The sequence below is a fragment of the Mustela putorius genome, unplaced genomic scaffold, assembly GCF_011764305.1.
Source record: "Mustela putorius furo isolate JIRA1106 unplaced genomic scaffold, ASM1176430v1.1 tig00537227_pilon_pilon_pilon, whole genome shotgun sequence".
Taxonomy (NCBI): domain Eukaryota; kingdom Metazoa; phylum Chordata; class Mammalia; order Carnivora; family Mustelidae; genus Mustela; species Mustela putorius.
In genome coordinates, this window is record NW_025422368.1 from 17,098,342 (window position 1) to 17,118,382 (window position 20,041).

General features: G+C 42.5%; 1 protein-coding gene across 1 annotated transcript in view; it reads left to right on the plus strand.

Annotated features, from left to right (window-relative positions):
- Positions 1–250: 250 nt before the first annotated feature.
- Positions 251–20,041, plus strand: part of PKP2 (plakophilin 2) — a 91,107-nt gene continuing 71,316 nt past the window's right edge. Inside the window, exons 1-3 of the mRNA XM_004771822.3 lie at positions 251–858; positions 15,339–15,451; positions 16,156–16,850. Of these exons, the coding sequence (XP_004771879.1) occupies positions 636–858; positions 15,339–15,451; positions 16,156–16,850 (1,031 nt within the window). The 5' untranslated portion in view covers positions 251–635. The remainder of the gene's footprint in view (positions 859–15,338; positions 15,452–16,155; positions 16,851–20,041) is intronic.

Here is a 20,041-nt window from a genome sequence, read left to right on the forward strand (position 1 = left end):
TTCCTGCCTGACCTTTCTCACCCTCGGGTCCAGGAAAACCATGAAATGTTGAACAGTCTGGCAGAGGCTGCCTAACCAGATAAACTGCTCACTTGGGGATCCCACAAGCAAATCTTAGCCCAGGATCATAAGTGACTCTCCAGGGCGCACCTGCCTAGAGGGCGGCTGCTTCTGCAATTAAGCGGAAATCACATCCTCTGCCAGAGCGGCGCGGACGCCGAGTGCTGCAACCAGAGCCGGGCGCGGCCCCGGCGGGCGGAATCCGAGGTGACTAGGTGGGTTTGCGCGGCCCCGGGCGGACTGCGCCTCGCACCCATCTTCCCCGCAGGGCGTCCAACCCGCCAGGTGTCTGCGCGCGGCCGGCCCCGCCCCCGCTCCTAGGCCGAGTGCGCGTGCCTGGCCGGAGCCGTGCCCCCTGCCCGGGTGGGTAGAGGTGCGGTTGGGGGGAAATCTGGGCCTCTGCTCTCGAGGCCGCGCTCTCCCCGGCCCCGGCCTCTTACCAAGCGCGAGGGAGGCGGGGCTGGAGGCGGGGCCTGGGCGGCGGGGCGGGGCTCGCGCCAGTGCCCCGGGCTCCGCGGCAGCTTCGTCCGCAGGTCTCCCAGCAGGCAGGCGGCTTCGTCGCCCCCTCCGGCCCCATGGCAGCCCCCGGCTCTCCGACTGAGTGCGGCTACATCCGGACAGTCCTGGGCCAGCAGATCCTGGGGCAGCTGGACAGCTCCAGCCTGGCTCTGCCCTCTGAGGCCAAGCTGAAGCTGGCGGGGAGCAGCAGCCGCAGCGGCCAGGCGGCCAAGAGCCTGCGGATCCAGGAGCAGGTGCAGCAGACCCTGGCCCGGAAGGGCCGCAGCTTGGTGGGCAACGGTGAGTAGAGCCCAGCCACACCCCGCAACGCCCCCATCCCACCCTTATCCCTTCCCCTTCCTCATTCTCAGCGCCCTGTTGCTTCGACTCGCTGCTTTCTGAGGGCGCGGGACCTGGTGTTCTGCCCACCTGTTGCTCGCAGTCCCTCCAGACTCAGACCCACTTACTTCGGGAAAGCACTCTTTTAAAATAACCTCTTTCTCAGCTTCTTCGTATACGCATCTACATATATTTATATAAATATGAAAGATTTCAATACAAGATTTTCACCCCTTCCTTAATCTCCTTCCCCAACCCCCACCACTAGAATCGTGGACTTCATCTGGAGGCTCTGGGAGTCTATAAACACTTTGAGATTCTGTGCAGAAAACGGGTATGCTCATTTTTTTCCTGGAGGAGAATGCTCCTAGCTTTTATTAGATTTTTAAGAATCCATACCTCTCTATGAATTTTTTGAAAGAGAAAACCTGAAAGTACTGGCCCTCCCTTTTACAACCTGTAAATTGCGATTGTGGTGCCTCGCCCAGGTATTTCAGGGCGCTCCACCCTGTGTACGGAGAGAGTGGTTGGTCTAGGAAGTGAAAAAAATTGAGTAGGAGGCTCTGGGCCAGGGAACAACTACACCATCCTGCGGAGGAGGAAGGGGACTTTGGCCGCGCCAGCAGCAGCCTTGGCCGCCTTGCTAAGGCGAGCGACGTCCTCTTGGGCACAGCCCTGGTCTCTCAAAAAAAATTAAACATGGAAGTGAAAGGGGTTCAAAAAACAATAGCACTATATTAGTCATTTATGGGGGAGATGGAAGGGAAGATGGTAAACCAGCTGCGAAAATTAGAGAACATGACATTATCACTTTCTCCTTTGCTAAAAGTCAGAGAATCAAAGTAGTAACTCTTTTATTAGTAGTTTGATTTATTTTCTTTATTATAAAAACATTATAGGCTTATTACAGAAAAGAGAAGAGAAAACTAATTGAACGATTAAGTTGGGATATCTGTTTCCTGCCTTGTTGAACTCTTTCTTGAGGGCCTAACTTGGGCGATAGCAAATGTAGAACCCATTAGGGAAAAAACCCAGCATACCCTGGGAGGCTATATTGTTTTCAGTTTGTGAAAGAATCAGGCAGTCAATATTTACATACTTGAAAGGTAAAGAGAAAATATTTAGTAATCGCAGTTAATACAATTCACTACTGTGTGCCAAGAATTGAACTATGTAGTTTGCATTCATTGTATCAGTAAATTCTCAAAAAAAAAAAAAAAAAAAAACTTTTGTCTTAGGTGTTTTAATCTCCATTTTACAGACGGGGAAACTAAGCAGTTAACACTCAAATAAGTAGAAGAATTGATATTAAAACCACCGAGCCTGAATTTTTAAACCACTTATCAGTTATATTGTTAAGCTTTTTGGTTATTAATACAAAGTGGGATTATTATTAGACCCTTAGGTCTCCCTGGTCTCTTCTCACTTTCCTCTAAGTAAAATTGAGGTAGTTCTGTGAGTAGGGAGGTCTAGACAACACCAGACTGCCACAGTACAAGGAAAAAAAAAGAACCTAAATTTGCATTTGAGAGTGTGACAACTGAGGCTAATTTTTGATGAGTGGCGTCACTGCACCCTGTTAATCTTTGCAGATTCAGTGTTAAGCTGAAATCAAATGAGGGCATTGTGCTTGGGGGACACGGGATGCACATTAAATGTTATTTCTTACCCTCTGAAAATGGCTAACCAGAAGAGCAACTGGACAGCCACTATTCAATGAGTGGGGAAAATCAACAAAAGGAAAGGGATCATCTTGCTGAACATCCACTGTGTGCTTAAGACTGTTCTAAAATCTTCATATGTTTGCATTTCATTAAATCCTTAAAACAGTTGCATAAAAAGAATGCATCACTCTCTCAGTATTTATTGGTTTCTTTGCCCCAAACGCACCATGATCTGTCCTTCCTATAACATGGCAAATTCATATTGCTTGAGGACTTCAAGAACTATCCAATGAGTCTGGTCTTCATGCAGGGGACTGTGCAGGGGCTGCATTAAAGACTTGTACTTGCTTGTAGGCAAGAAGTTTAATGTCTAAGAAGGAAATCTCTAAAAAACAGTGTTCTCACATAAAAAATAGCAAGCAACCCAAAGACGAGCAGCTAACACATTATGGAGTTTAGAAGTACGAGTTAGACTACTAGCGGAAGGGAATTTTGAAAAGCTTCTTAGAGGAACTGGATTTTAAATCCCGAAAATTCAGTAGGACTGGAGAGGGGTTGGTGGCTGAAGGAAGACCGACCATTCTAGGAAGAGAGCAGCGGGAATATTCCCTAGTTCAGAGAATGGTGTGGTAGGGACAAACAATGTCTTGGTGCTTCTGCTCGAATGCTTAGGGCAACTTCTTGAATGGTTTTGCTTACTAAGAAACAAAGTGTTTGAAATATTTTGATTACAGCAGGAGCTTCCCGCAAGCCGAAATACACTCAGCAGCCTACACAGAAGTGCAAGTCAGGCAGAGAGATAAGGCCGCTAACAACACCTACTTACTCCAAAGCCTCAGCTTTCTGAGACTTAAAAAGGAAATCGGCTTCAAAGGAATTTAACATTAACATGCCATGAAACAATTACCGAGGGTGGTTCGTGTTTGTTAATTAAAGTTCTTTGGAAAGGCCTGGGGGCTTGTGATGGTTGTGAGTATTGTTTTTATTATTTCCGTATTACTATCATTTTTCTAAAGTTGGAACAGACCAGCAGTTGTTGGAGTAGGGCTGGTCTGGAAAGGGTCCTGTATCAACACAAGAAAAGTCTGGGAAGAAAGGGCCCCGGTGTTAACTGCTGTTAGTCCCAGAGCCCTGGAGAATTCTGAATTGTTGACATACCTGCAAGATTGGGGCAACAGATAATCGGCTGAAAACAGAGATGTGATAAATGAGGCTGATTTGTTGATAAATATCCTGCTAGGGCCTTGAATACCTCAGTGTATGGGTGGGTGGTTTTCATTGTAAATCATTCTAACCTTTGTTGCTGTTTTAAACTGTGCAGAGCATTTTAAAGTTGGCTGTAACTCTTGGAAGTGCCTTGTGTGAGGGGGTGGGTTAGAGGACAGTGGGGTCAGAGGTATGTAGCAGCATTGTGAAATGAGTGAGTATATTGTAGGGAATTTAAAAAAATTACTTTATAAACAAAACAGAGAGATATTTAAGAACTGCAAGTATTAGCAAATGAAAAAATTTAAAAAGTGTCCATATCCTATTTATTACACTTACTTTGAAAGTACTACTATACTTAACACACAGTTCCCCCAGGTGCTTGAATGGGGAAGAAAGTCCTGTTTTAAATTGTTTTATGTAATACTTGTAAAACACAGTGAACAATATCCTAATAAAATTTGCAACTTCTTTGGAAATCCACCATAAAAACTTGAAGCACATCATTTACTTCGTTTCCCTGGCCGAGATGTTTTGAGTATCTGTGAACAGAGGAAATTCTGGAGAAGGAACTGAAAATTGGTTAAGGAAGCAAGAAAGGTTATTGTTAATAGGTGTTATTGGGGAGAGCAGAGTGAGGGGTGGGGAAGCTGTTCGAATCCTGTATGCATTATTTGTTGGCCAAAAAGGAATTCCAGGAATGAAGCAGTTCTGGGAGCAAGGTGGCTAGTCCTTCAGAAAGTGGGAGGGATCAGGAGTCGCGGGGGGGGGGGGGGGGGGGGCAGCGCGGGCAAAAGAGCCAGATGGTGGGGTGGTAGAGATGTGCCCAGGCTGCTCTGAATGTAGTCACTAGCGCTACCTGATTTAATGTACCTCCATGTCTGCCTAATATTGCCCATGGGCTACTTTTTGTTTAATGTCTAGCAGATCAATTACAGTGAGTACAGAAAAAGTATAGGTTTTTAGTTTAGTTTTGTGTTTTTTTTTTAAGATTTTATTTATTAATTTGACAGAGAGAGATCATAAGTAGGCAGAGAGAGGTGGGGGGGAAGCAGCCTCCCCGCTGAGCAGAGAACCTGATGCGGGGCTCTATCCCACGACCCTGAGACCATGACCTGAGCTGACGGCAGAGGCTTAACCCATTGAGCCACCCAGGCGCCCCGATTTTTTTTTTTTAATAAAGATTTTATTTATTTGAGAGAGAGCGTGAGCATGCACAAGCAGGGGGAGCAGCAGAGGGAGAGGGAAAAGCAGGCTCTCCACTAAGCAGGGAGCCCCATCCGTCCCAGGACCTTGGGATTATGACCTGAGCCAAAGGCAGAAGCTTAACCAACTAAGCCACCCAGGTGTCCTTTGTTTTGTTTTTTAGAAATTCTTCTGATTATACTTAATAAAAAGAAATAGAGTGTTAGCAAAATATGGTTACAAAAACTATATTCCACACACCCTTAGAAAGAGTGAGAACACATCCTTTATGCATAAGGTCTTGAGTGAGAGTGTAGTAGAAATCTTTCAGAATTAGTGAAACTATAACAATATTTGATTTTGATTATAAAAATTTAATGCTCTGTGTGCCACAGATAAAATGCAAGGCATTCCTTTCAAGAGAAGACTGTTATTTAGGTTTTTTAAGAGGCTCCTTTAATGTTATCTATGCCCTAAGCTAGGGGTTCCAGTGATGGGAACAGAGGGGAATTCATCTGACTTACGTATTCGTGGTATTGTTTACATTGGCTCATTCTTCTAAAGTGCTGTTTTGGTTACTGGCTTTAAAACTTATGTTCTCATGTATTAAAATAAGGATATATACATTTATGCATTATTTTATCTTCAGATATAGTTAACTGATTTTATACTAAAATTGAATTTCTGGTCTGGTCAATAAAAGCTTTCTTTTTTCTTCTTTTAAAGATTTTATTTATTTGAGAGGGAGAGAGAGAGAGAGACCTGATGAAGTGGAGGGTCAGAGGGAGAAGCAGACTCCCTGCTGACCAGGGTGCCTGATGCGGGACTGGATCCTGGGATTCCAGGATCATGACCTGAGACAAAAGCAATCACTTAACCAACTGAGCCACCCAAGCACCCTATTTTTTCTTTTCTAAGAAAATAAACATGTTATTGGCAACCTATCTATGACTATAATGAAATATAACAAATATGTTGCTAGAACTTCTGGAGTATATAAACCAGACTTGATTAATAAGTCCTGTAAATGATCATTTGTGTCCATCTCAGATGATATCCAAGAATTTAAAATTATACAGTTCTTAGACAAATGCTGGACTCTATTTTGTGCGTGTACGCAAATGTGTGAAGATGTAAACCATACTTCTCCTAGGGAAATAAACAGTAGAAGGCAGCGTTGCAAGTGGGAGTAAAAAAAAAAAAAAAAACGAGGAGAAAATCTTTGTATTAGGGTGAACCATCTTGCTTTCTTGACTTCTTATGGTAGGAATAACAGAATTTCAGATCCTGTTACAATAGAAATATTTAAAAATCTATTTTATAACTTTTGTGTAATGTCATTAGTGGTGATTGGATATTGAACATAAAAAGAGTTGTTATGTTCTTAAGTGCTTAAAATGAGGTAGAGAACCCAATATGTTGACTTAGATAGAAATGCATATTTTGAAGGAATAAAGCCTTGAGCATTTGAAAACGCAATTTGCCATTACTATTAGAAGAATCCGCATACTTGGGGCGCCTGGGTGGCTTAGTCATTAAGCATCTGCCTTCCTCTCAGGGAAGGGTTCTGGGATTGAGCCCCATGGGCTGCTTGCTCAGCAGGAAGCCTGCTTCTCCGTCTCCCACTCCCCTTGCTTGTGTTCCCTCTCTTGCTGTGTCTGTCTCTGTCAAATAAATAAATTTAAAAAATCTTTAAGGAAAAAAGAAGAGGAATCCATTTACTTATATTCTTAGAATAATCAGATTTAGGCTTAGCACTGTTAATCCCATGATCAAAGTACTGAAATCTCTTGATTTCCAAGAGAAAACATTGCTTATTGGAAGCTTAATGAATTATTCCCACTAAATCTTGAATCTCCCTAATACATCCATAGAGTGGGCATAAGGAGGACCACATCAGAATTATTGTACTGTTACCTTTATCTCTGATGGAGGAAAACAAATGGGAACTTTTCTTGACAGATAATAGGAACTTATAAACCACCAAAATATTACAGGTTCATACTTAAGGCATACAGATAAGAGAATAACAATAAATATTCAGCATCCAGATGTAGAATCAACCTTGCTAAAAGGAACATATCCTGTCTACTCATTCAAGAAGAGAGAGTCTGCCTACATGAGAGGGAAGGAAATTTTTTCTCTATTCCCAGAAATTTTTTTCTATATTCCCAGAATAACAGACACAGGAGAAAAATATTTGAACACCTTCCATCCACACCAAGGCAAGAGCAAAGTGTAGGACTGCCGTCCTCCCATTTTGACTCCACTGTGGTGATCCACAGGATGGATGTGGGCCCGAAGCACTCCGTGCACACTGAATTGGTGTAACTGGGATATTTCAAATGGATAAGGACATATGCCTACTTAACAATAAACTTGTGAAGTGCTGATGCAGGGCTCTGCTAGAAGCAGTAGTACAAATATGATTCTTTATGTCAGGATGCCTAGAAGATAAGACAAACTCTGCCTGCTTGAATCTGGCCTCACTCCGACTCATTCCTCGCCTTACTACTGGAGTCAACTTTCTGAAGTCTCACTGCATCATTTCTTGATTTGAATTCCTTCAGTTCCTTGCTGCTATTGACGTAGCTATTCCACTACGAGTAAAATTCTCATTCAGCATGACATTCCAAGTTCTCCATGGTGTGATGCCTGCAACTTCTCAAACTTCATCTTATCACCCCTACTCCTACGCCCCCACCAAACAAACATGTGGGACTTATCTTACTTGGTGTTCCTATTCCTGCCACCCTCATTCCTCCCTTCTCCTGGCCTGGTTAGCCTCTTCTCCGCCCCCTCAAAACTCAGTAAAGTGGTATTGGATAGACACTATCTCAGAGGGTAGAGAGAGATCTTGAATGCAAGTTAAAGACTGGAGATTTGCAAGTCGCAGAAGATGTTTTAGTAAGAGAGAAATGTGAAAAATGCAGGGGATTTCTGAAAATACATCTGGAAGACTTGGTGCAAGGCGGATTTTAAAGGAGAAGGGACAGCAGCTCTGAATGAGTTGGGAGGGAAGAGATTAGTCCTGGTACCTGAGAGGGAGGAGGAGGAAATAATGACTTGAGACTCATTACAAAAACCTGTAGTGAATTTTTAAAAGAAAAATAATTAAGTTTGTGAGTTCTGTAAATTCATCTTTTTTGACCATTGTGAGTATAATGTGATATTTGTCATTGCAGTTCTAAAGTCCTTATCAGATATCTCAGCAAATGAATTGGTAGGAATGCCAAAGTAAGGAGACACGTGACAGGAACGGATAGATTTAGAAATTTCCAGGATGGATCAACATAGGACTTCGTCAGTGTGCTTAAAATCACATATTCTATGATGACATATTCCGGCTACTCAAATGAAATGCATGCTATAGACTCCTGCAGTATTTGGGTCCTTTTTAATATGTATTTTTGTGGTTATCTTGAGCAGTAATTTGAGGATGATCTCCCACATGCCATAAACGGATCTATCGGAGGATAACTTGAAGCTGCTTGGGGAGGCTTCTGAAAAATAAGGCCTTCCTTGGGGCACCTGGGTGGCTCAGTGGTTTAACATCTACCTTTGGCTGGGGCCATGATTCTGGGGTCCTAGGATCGAGTCCCACATCAGGCTCCCTGCTCACCTGGGAGCCTGCTTCTCCCTTTCCTTCTGGTGCTCCCCCTGCTTGTGCTCTCTCTGTGTCTGTCTCTCTCTGTGTAAAAAATAAAATCTATTTTAAAAAATTGGGGGAAAAAATGAAAATAAGGCCTTCCAGTAGCTGACTGGTATCTGGTGTGAGGGAGAGTAGCCCCAGACTAGTTGCACAGTGGTACATGGCACGTGTGGCCCATCGTGTGAGGACAGTGGTTCTGTCCCTGGCATATTCACCTTCCCACTATTTCCCCAGTTCCGATTCCTGGAATGTCAGCTTTGTAAGAAAGTCCCAGCTCAGCCTTTCCAACCGTATATCCAATATACCACTTGTTTCTCATAGTCAATGACGTAAGTTGTGTTACCTGGTCTCAATAAGCAGCATTGCACAGTTTTTGTTAATTTTTCAATCAGCAGGAGCATGAGTAGACTTCGACCTACTTTGAAATATATCTTTGCCATAGTCTTTAAACAAATTTCATTCATTTTCCAGCCTCAGCAAGTACCTACCTGAGTTCTACACCTATACATGCTGTAGAATTGTGGTTTCCACAAATATCTGGTCATTTTTCTTAGAAAGTAAGAACAGAAGTTAAAAGATAAAAGAAGTTGTTATTGTTGCTGTTTTTAATGTAAATCCAGGGAAATAAGCCTTGTGTCATAGGCACACACAGGCAAAGAAAAATCCTTCACTCATTCCTGAGTCCTGTTGTACGGTTCTTGATGGGTCCTAATGTAATTCATGTTTTAAGCTCCTACTTTTGTTAGTAAATGACTTTAAGGAGCCATTTAAATATGAATTTCCCTATACAGATTTCTTCTAGTAGGTTTCAGGATGCCCTTTCTCACCTGTAATAACATACCCCCAATTTTACTCTTAAGGAAGGAGTTAAATCTTCTTAAGGTATGTGAAGAAAGAGAACTACTATTCCCAGAGGTTTCTGCAGAAAGGCCAAGTAAAAGAAGATGATAGCTCTTAGACTTCTGGGCTCTCTTCCCACAAAAAGACCATTGTCAGCCTACACTGTGAAGGCAACATCTTGTGACCGGCAGCACAATTAAGTGTAGCATTTAAATGAATATCAGCAGTGAATGCCTGCTGATGTCTATGTATACGTCTAACCATACCTGTTTTCATGGGAATTTCTTCTCTTTCCAGCTCTACAAATTCTCATCTTAGAGCCTAGGGTGAACCAAATCAGTTTTTTAACCGTTCGCAGAAAGTACTAGAAGCTTGAGAGAAATTATATTTTTTTTTTTTAAATTCGAATGCTATTCTAATAGAAGCAAATTATATAAAGGTTTTGTTTGCTTGTTTAGCCGTTCTCAATCATCTATTTACTATAAGGGCAGCTGTAGTTGATTTTTTAAAACATGCTCAGATATAGCTAAGAGTCACAGAGGCTTGTCAGTTTGATTTTATAAGTGTATTAAATTTAACCAATTAAGTAATAAATCTGCTCACAAAACGCCCAAACAAAAAACTGATTATGGAAGTCAGTTTATTTATTTATTTTTAAAGATTTTATTTATTTATTTGACAGAGAGAAATCACAAGTAGATGGATAGGCAGGCAGAGAGAGAGAGAGAGAGAGGGAAGCAGGCTCCCTGCCGAGCAGAGAGGCTGATGCAGGACTTGATCCCAGGACCCTGAGATCATGACCTGAGCAGAAGGCAGCGGCTTAACCCACTGAGCCACCCAGGCGCCCCGGAAGTCAGTTTATTTTTAATCCTAACAATAATCCATTTTTTTGGACAAGACTGGCATACATAACCAGAAACCAAGATATTTTTCCCCTCACAGCTACTTAGCGAGTCCTATCATTCAGATTCACGTTTGGATCAGGAAAGAGAGAAAATTACATTATCCTGAAGGTTCTACACCTTTGCAGTCTTCTGAGCAGTTTGGAATCCTTCCACCATAACAATCAACCCCCATCACCCCACCCCTACTCTATCATTGCTTTGACCGTAATTGCTTTTTATTTGAGAAGGTGGAGTTTAAAGTTGTTCTGTAACTACAGTCTTCCTTTCTCTTATAAAATGTCTCTGGCATTCTTAGACGGAAAGGTATGGGTAATGTTGCCCAATTAATATTAATTTGAAATAGTTCCTATAAATCATCACCTTCTTTAAGAGACACAAGAAGCACATTTGCACACTGTGTAAATGAAATGAATGGCTGGGAAAACCGCAGTACTGCCATTGTGATCCTCAGTAGCTGGGTCAATCACAAATAACCAGAGAAAGTTAAATTCAAGATCACTGGTAAATTAACCAGAATAAAAATTCTGCAGTAAAACACAGTGTAAATTAAAGCATGCACTCTATTCCTCTTTTTTGAACAGATTACTTCATGAGAAAGGGTAAAAAACGAATTTTCATAACCCAAATTCTAAAAAACAGTATCTCATTTTTGCATATAGCTTTACAATTTTGAAAGCATTTGAATATAGGCTTTCTCAGGTAAACCTCTCTCAGCAACTTTGTTAGTAACTAGAATTATGGGAAACTGAGGCATATAAGTGATTTGTCTAGGCACACAGAAAGTAGTGTAGTAGAGGCTCCAAGCCAAGTCCACAGATTTCTTCTGTTTAGGAGGAAACCTGCCTCATTTTGTGATGAGAACAACTTCTTTGAAATATAATGATACCCTAATTTTCCATGTTAGAAAGTCTGAATTTTCATGTTAGTTTATTTAAAGCAGGCTGTGCCTGTAAGTATGCTATGCTTACTTTTGTTTGCTTTCTTTTTCTGTTTTTGAAGAAGGGCATGGCTGAGTTATTACATGTTTAGTTATTATTTATTTATTCCTCTGAACAGAAAATGACTTGTCTTAAAGATATGTTTCCATCCTGATATACATATAATTTAATTAAGTTAATTATTATTAATTATATAATATATAAAATTATATCATTAAATAGATATATGATTTATATATATATATATATATATATTTTTTTTTTTTAAATTCCACCCAGTTCAAAATTTCTTTAAAATCTTAGACTACAAGGGCACCTGGATGGCTCAGTCAGTTAAGTGTCTCCCTTTGGCTTAGGTCATGATCTAGGGTCCTGGGATCAAGGCCCACATCAGGCTCTCTGCTCAGTGGGGAGTCAGCTTCTCCTCCCTCTGTCCTCTCCTCCCGACCAAATAAATAAAATCTTTAAAAACATAAAATCTTAGAATACAGCTGCTAAGAATAAGCTGCTTAGAATACACCTGCTAATTCATCTTTAAGCCACTGTACTGACGGCAAATTCATGACTGCCTAGGCAAATCAGTATGCATTGCTTGTTGTTTGAGCCTGGCCTTTTAACCAGTGAAACCTGCAAGCTAAGTACCAGGAGGTACAGGCTTTGCCGCACAGGAAGAGAGTCTGTGATTTAAAGATCCAAGCTTATTTTATTCCTTGTTCCCAACTGTGTTGTAGTTATTTTGGGAACCAGTAAACTGGTCTCAATTCATTCATCTGAAAACTGAGGGATAAATTTCCTTATAAGGACTTATGTCAGCAAATAAAAAATTAATAGTTACAGAGTATTTGGAGTTGCCCAGATGAAGATTCTAGAGGAAAGAGAATGATTGTTTTTGGTTTTCCAATCAAAACCTGTGATAATGATCCCACCAGAGCTTTGGTAAATGGCAGTTCCAGAAAGACTACAATGCAGTCAAACAGCAGAGACCAGTGGAAATGAGGAACCCAGAGTTCAAATGTGATACAAAATTGCTTTGCAATCTAAAGCAAGTAATTAAGTTTCCCTGTTTATAAAGGAGATGATAGGAGCTGGCTCTGCATCACAGAATATTGGAAAGAAACATATAAAATAATTGAACTCCTTAAAGAAAAGTAATATTGAGATACAAGGAGTTCATGTAAGTTGCTTTAAAAAGCCTTACAGCCCCCAGCAACAATGTGAGTTAAACATTTTACTTCAATAAGCCTGATTATAAAACTCACTGATGAGCTATTTTGATAAGATACGTTGTTTAGCTGGATCTTTTCCAAAGATTCTTGCACATGTAGAAAATCCTTGCAGAAATCTCAGCTTCAAAATGGAAGTAGTCCCCTATTAACTGTCCCTGAATGTTTGCAATGAAAGTAGGGGAGGGGTAGTCCTTAATACTGCTGCTGCTGATGGGCTAGAGTGGCCCAGGAAAAAAATTTACATGGTTTTTAAAACTGTGCCCTTACATCATCAGCCCTGAAACCGGAATTAATAGTTCTAGCTACTGTCCACATGTGTTATTAGTATTTTCCCATTCTAGATTGTCCCTGACTTATATATTCAGTTTTCATATAATCTAAAATTCTAAAATGACTTTTTTGAGTTACGGTAATTTGATTTCTACACCTCCAGTGCTGAGAGCACCCTAGTCCCCAGACCCTTCAGTATGAGAGCCAGGATGTCCCCTAGCTCTGCCCAGCTGGCCTCATTTTCTCCACCAGGAGGTGTGGCCTGCTGCCCTCTGTTCTGATAGCCTGGGGTGAGGAGTCTGGGTGACGAAAGGATGGGAAGGATGGCTGAGAGCAGCCGGCTAAAGGCCAGAGCCCCAGGTGGATATGGAGATTTGAATCTGTAAGGCCTTTGTTCCGAGGTTGTCAAGAATTCCTTTCCCTCATTTCCCTCATTCCGTTTGGAGGTTCTCTGTCACTGAGGTTAAAACATAAGGCTACCTGACATTTTTGCCTGCCCTTATGGAGAAATCCGGCCCCTGTTAAAACAGGAGGTACCTGGCTTACCTCAACTTCCCTGGTCTATAGAAAGGTTACAGTTACAAGCCTACCTACCCCCAGGACCCTTTGAGGCCCAAAGCTGTTTACCAGCCATGTTGTTTGGCTTCAGGAAATAAGACACATGTACAAACATAATTTCGGTGGATTCATACTTTTTAGTCCTCTGGCAACAGTCATCTCCCCTCCCCCTCAAAATATGTGATTCTGTAAAAAAAAAAAATGTGACTCTATTGTTAGCCTTTGAAATTTTGACTTTATAGCAGTCTTGCTGGGAGAGTATGTCGGTATATTCCAATTGTGTTGGAAAGGGACACCTGTGTTGTTCTATTCTCCACATCCTTCACCAGTCTGAAACCTAGGAGAGTTCATTGAGTATTTTTCCCTCTGATTTTTAAAAGAGAAAGAAATTTTGATTAAAATCAGGGAACCAGAAATTACCTAGGTTTTGGAAATCTGTGATTATTATTATTATTTTTTTAAGATTTCATTTATCTACCTGAGAGAGAGAGCGCGCGCCTGAGTGGGGATGGGGAGCAGAGGGAGAGGGAAAAGCACACACCCCACTGAGCAGGGAGCCCGGTGTGCTCAATCCCAAGACTCCAGGATCATGACCTGAGCCAAAGGCAGACCCCCAACGGACTAAGCCACCCAGGTACCCTGAGATCTGTGATTATTTTGATTAGGTTTTGTTTTGTTTTTGGTGAGGCGGTGGGAGATTATAAAAGGAGAACAAACAGAAAGCTGAGAGAAGGGTAAAAAAGTCGAAGAGGGTCACAGCACTGTCTCCTACCCCCCTCTCCTCAGAGAAGGGCTGTTTTAAGAGACATGCATCCATTGAGAGTCCCTGTAGACCCACAGAGCTGAGCAGGAAACACTGCCTCCTACTCAGTGTTTGTAGGGGAGTGGGCTGGATTAGACCACCAGAATAAGATCGAGCCTGGTAATTCCACACAAGCACTCATTCGCAGTGGAGAGAATGGTTTCATGCCCTACCTAACTCACGGTGCCAAGAACCTCAACCCCAGGCTTGGCCCCTTTCAAGTGGATGTTTTCTTTGACTGCACTGAACCACCTTGCTGTTTTTACAGGCTATCTTATCTACTAGTATTGAGTCACGATTCTGTTTGTCCCTATTATATTTATGTACCTACACCCTTCTCAGAAAACTTCAGAATTTCCACCCCAGAAATAGAGTTCTCTTTCCTCCGACTTAAGAAACAGAATGTTTTTTGTTTTTTGCTTTTTTAAAGATTTTTATTTATTTATTTGACAGAGATCACAAGTAGAGAGGCAAACAGAGAGAGAGGGGGGTAAGCAGGCTCCCTGCTGAGCAGAGAGCCCGCCCCGCAGACCCTGGAATCACTACCTGAGCAGAAGGCAGAGAGGCTTTAACCCACTGAGCCATCCAGGTGCCCCAAGAAATGGAATGTTTATGCAATGGACCACCTGAGCCAATAAATGACTCCCAAATTCCTCAGTTTCATAACAAACATTTTTGGATCTTTGGGGTTTGTTGTTGTTGTTGTTTTTAAAAGATTTTATTTATTTATTTGAGAGAGAGAGACAGAGATAGCGAGAGGCAAAAGAGCAGGGAGGAGAGGGAGAACCAGGCTGTCTGCTGAGGGGGAGCTGGGTGTGGGACTCAAGCTCAGGACCCTGGGATCATGACCTGAGCTAAAGGCAGGCGCTTAACCCACTGAGCCACCCAGGTGCCCCCATTTTTGGATCTTTGTGAAAACTGTCTGTCCTTATTCTTCCTTTCTCTTACAAAAAAATTTAACTAGTATTTTTAAAAATACGTTTTTATTCTTAATTCAACTTTTATTTTGAAATCTCATAAAGACTGTTGTGATAACATTTGGTCCTTTCCCATATCCAAGGGTGATATTAATTAAGCATTTAAAAACACTAATATAAACCTGATACTTGTTATTGGTCTTAATTACTTAAATCCATTATGTAATCTTTAACTACTGATTGTCCCACTTAATATTTTACTATATGCTTGATTGCAGGAAATCTTCACCGAACCAGCAGTGTTCCTGAGTATGTCTATAACCTACACTTGGTTGAAAGTGACTATGCTGGTGGGCGTTCACCTGGTATTAAAACCTATGACATGCTAAAGGTAGGATACCAAGGAATAACCCTAGTTATCAGATTACCATGAAAACATTTTTAAACTTTCATAGTTTTTTTTTAATTTTGTAGATCTTAATTTTTTTTACCTTTTTTCTTTTTTTTTTTAAGTAAGCTCTGTGTCAAACGTGGGGCTTGAACTCATGACCCTGAGATCAAGAGTCACATGCTCCACCAACTGAGTGAGCCAGGCGCCCCTTCCATAGATTATTTTTTAATGTTTACCTTTCTCAAATATTGCCATTCCCTAAACTGATTATATGAAGATTGATGTTGTGTGGACACCAGGGAAAATTTGGCACTTTATTTTTTTTAAAGATTTATTTATTGAGAGAGAGAGATGAAGAGGAAACACAAATATGGGAGGGAAGGAAGAAGGAAAAAGAAGCAGGCTCCTCGATGAGCAAAGATCCTGATGTGGGGCTCCATTCCAGGACCCTGGCATCATGACCTGAGCTGAAGGCAGATGCTTAACTGACTGAACCACCCAGGCACTCTAAAACTGGGAACTTTAAATAGTATCAAATCCTAGTACAAACAACTAGTCAACCCTTTTTTTTTTTTTAAAGAAAAGTAGCCAACATCTTCATGTGAGACAGAGAAATGGACACCTTATGTAATAGTCCTGGATCCTTGGTCTTTAACAAAGATGAAAACTGACTTATGCCACATTTAAACTTTGTTTCTCTGCAGACAGGCACCCCTGCCACTTACGAAAGTCGCTGGGGGAGAGGAACAGCACAGTACAGTTCACAGAAGTCAGTAGAAGAAAGATCCTTGAGGCAGCCTCTGAGGAGACTTGAGATTTCTCCAGACAGCAGCCCTGAGAGGATTCATTACTCACACAGTGATTACCAGTATGGTCAGAGAAGCCAGGCTGGGCACACTTTGCGGCACCAAGACAGCAGGAGATCCACCCTCCTTCTGCCGCCTCGATATGCTCGCTCAGAAATCGTTGGTTTCAATCCCTCCGGGGCCATGAGCAGACATCGCCACTATGACACCTACCACAGACAGCACCAGTATGGGTCTGGGAGTGACACCATGTTCGACAATGCCCCTGTCAACTCAGTGGTGCTCACGTACCCCAGGCCCGGGACCAGTCACAGCATGGGAAACCTCTTGGAGAAAGAGAACTGTCTGACTTCGGGGCCTGTCCCTGGGCACCTCCGGCCACTGGCACCCCTGCAGGTGGTCAATCAGAACAGGGCCTCTCACTCCTGGCACCAGAGCTCCTTCCGCAGCACCCGCATGGTGAGGGAAGCCGGGCCCAGTGTCACTGTGGATGCAGGGGGGAGGAGGACGCACATGACGGCCGGCCAAGTGGCAGCCGCTGGGAGTGGGAACCTGCTCCTGGACAGAAGCACTTTCACCGACTCCCAGCTCGGGTGAGTCCCCTCGCGGTTGACAGGATGGCCTGTGCCAGCACATTCTGTTCCCGCAGCCCTTCAGGGTGAGCTGGCACTTCTGGGGCTGCCGAGAAAGGCTTCCAGAGAGAAGCGATGAAAACAATGACTTCTCAGGCAGCTGCCTAATTGACAGATTAGCCTATTTACCTCAGGGACAGGAGCCAAACTACCTGTTCCTGTGGCAGCTTTGCGGGGAAATGTGACATTGAGTCCATCTGTTCCAAATTAGATGCTGGCTGAAGGCATGGCCACCCCTTGGCTGTGTGAGAATCTGCTCTGAATGAGCGCTTACTCGAATGTAGACCAAGAAATGGTTAATTGCATGCCTTGTCTCAATCATTCCTCAAACTGAAGGAAGGTAAAAAAGAAAAAAATGCGTATTGCTGGTGCTAAGAGTGAACTTTACCTGCTATTTTGATAACTATTGTAAAATGATGGAGAGCTGGAGACCTAAGTAAGCAAAGGCAGCTTAATCCCCAGGTGTCGCTTTGATGCCTGACGCTTTTACTTTTTGATGCTAGCAGCAGTGATTTGGAGAGAATTTTTTTGGCAGTACTGAATAATTAAAGTAACCAGATTCTTGAAGTCCTTCTTTTGCCTCTCATACTTGACTTTCTGGCACGACCAATCTGATCTTTAGAACCTAAGTTTTACTCGGGTTTTTTTTTTTTGGTTTTTTTTTGTTGTTGTTTTTTTAAGATTTTATTTATTTGACAGAGAGATCATGAGTAGGCAGAGAGAGAGAGTAGGAAGCAGGCTCCCTGCTGAGCAGAGAGCCCAATGCAGGACTCGAACCCAGGACCCTGAGATCATGACCTGAGCCGAAGGCAGAGGCTTTAACCCACTGAGCCACCCAGGTGCCCCAGTCTTACTCAGGTTTAATGCTGGAGTACAAATTTCATGAACTGAGGAAGTTACTACGAGAAAGGTTGAGAAATTGATTATTAAATCAGTAACTCCAGAAATAATGATGTAGTATTGTTATGGTAAAACATTAAATACATGACTTTTGTTTTATTTCTAAAGTTGCTTAATGGAAGTTGTTACTGCTTATCATCCCTTTAAGTGACTTTGTGCTGTCTGCTCATTGATTGCTCAGACACTGGTGATAAAAGATGTTAGGATCATCTAATCCTGAAGCAGGAAATTTTTAAAGATTTGTTTATTTGAGAGAGAAAGAGGGGGCATCCAGGCGGTGTGAGGGAGGAGAGGGAGAGAGAGAATCTCAAACAGACTTCCTGGTGAGCACAGAGCCTGATTGGGATGGGAGGGTGGTGGGATAGGGCTTGACCTCACAAACCTGAGGTCATGACCTGAGCTGATATCAGGAGTCAGATGCTTAACTGACTGAGCCACTGAGGTCCTCCAGGAAATAGTTTTTATAAAACAAAACTGAGCCTGAGACTTCTCACATTTCTTACAGAATGCAGATCTTTGTCACTGTGGACATACTTATAAAGAAGAAAATGTATGAGGTCATTATTTATGGAAGAAGGCCTTTAAGTGGCTAATTTAAAATTTATTAAACGCCTGCTACGTTCGAGGATTTGTGCTTGGCACGATTTTCACAAAGTGATTTTAGCAGGAACGGAACTCTGATGCCACATCCTCTGACAACTGGCATTCTTCTCTTCCTCCATCTCCGTGCCCCCGTGTTTCTTGAGGCACCCTCCCCCTCCCCAGTCTCTCATCACTCTGCCGTACTTTGGCTTCCATCCCCACCATTTTGTGGAAGTGTTGTCCTCACAAAGGGACCGATGACTGCCTTTTTGCTACATCCGAAGCAGATATTTATTCCGTCCTCATGTTACTGAACCTTTGGACAGATTTGACAGCACTCTCTGTGAAGTTCTCTCTTCTCTCGGTTTCCAGGGCACCAGCCTCTTCCGGTTTTCCACTCCCCTCTCAAGCTGTCTCAGTCTTCTCCGTGTGCTCCTTTTCTGCATGCTCAGACAGGTCGCCTTCGGTAACCCTTCTCCAAGCCTGGGCACTCTTTCAAGGAAGCCCGTTTACTACACTCATATCTTCGTGATTCCCCAAGTTTTTTCTTCAGAACTGTCCTCTATCCTGAACTCTATCGAGATCTGCATATATTTCTAGCAACCTCTTGGGCATCCCAAACTCTTCTCAAAACCTAATGTATTAGCTCCCCCCTACTGTCTACTCCTGACCATCTCCTCGAACTGAAGTCCTACCCCTTACAAACCTGTAAGTTGTGCTTATTTTCAACCCCCGCCCCCGAGTCCCACATTGTATTGCAACTTCCCCAACGGGCCTTAACTTTTTACCCCTCTGTCCGTCTCCATTGCACACATCTCTGTACCTCTGGTCTTGCTCAGTCAGAACTGTCCTCTGAACATTAAAATGATCTTACCAAATCTGATTCTTTCTCTGCCTCGATTGTAACCTTTCCATAATTCCACCAAGTTTTTATACTTTCTAGGATGGCACACGTGGCCTAGTCCCGCGTTTTCACCTCTGCTTATCACTCCAATCCTACTCCCCTCCACCCTTTCTCACCACCGTCCCCCCACACCCCTACACAAACAGACCACTTGGAACCTCTTCACTTAATGATAGATATTCATTCGTGTATTTCCTTTCTCCCTTTCTCCGTTCCTTTTTTCCATCTATCTATATCCATCTGTCTCTGTCTGTCTCTCATTATCCCCACTAGCTCTGGTTTTGCCTGGCTCCTTATGGTTCTGGATGTAACTCAGATCCTGCCTATTTCCTGATCACTCCCCTTGTAATCTGGGTGCCCCCAGATAGCAGCACTCTGTGGGTATGGAATAATACATTGTGGTTATTCATTTCATACAGCATTTCCTCTAGACTTTGAACTTCTTGAGAATGTCTTATATTTGTATTCTTAGTACCCTAAAACAGAGGCAGACCTATTATAGGCACTAAATAAGTGCATGGTGAGAGAATGAAAGAAGGAAGGAAGGAATGAAACATAAAATCTGTTTTCTTTGCCATCTAAGTTCTAGAAGAAGTATAAACTATGCTATTTTGGGGTTATTGTTTTAATGGACAGGGCAGATTTTATTAGACTAAATTATCAAAGGATAGAAGGAACACCTGAGGGTAAAGAAACTTGAAATAAAGGGTAAGAAATCTATTCTTGACGATTCCCAAAGTTGCTATACTGAAGACCAGAATTCATA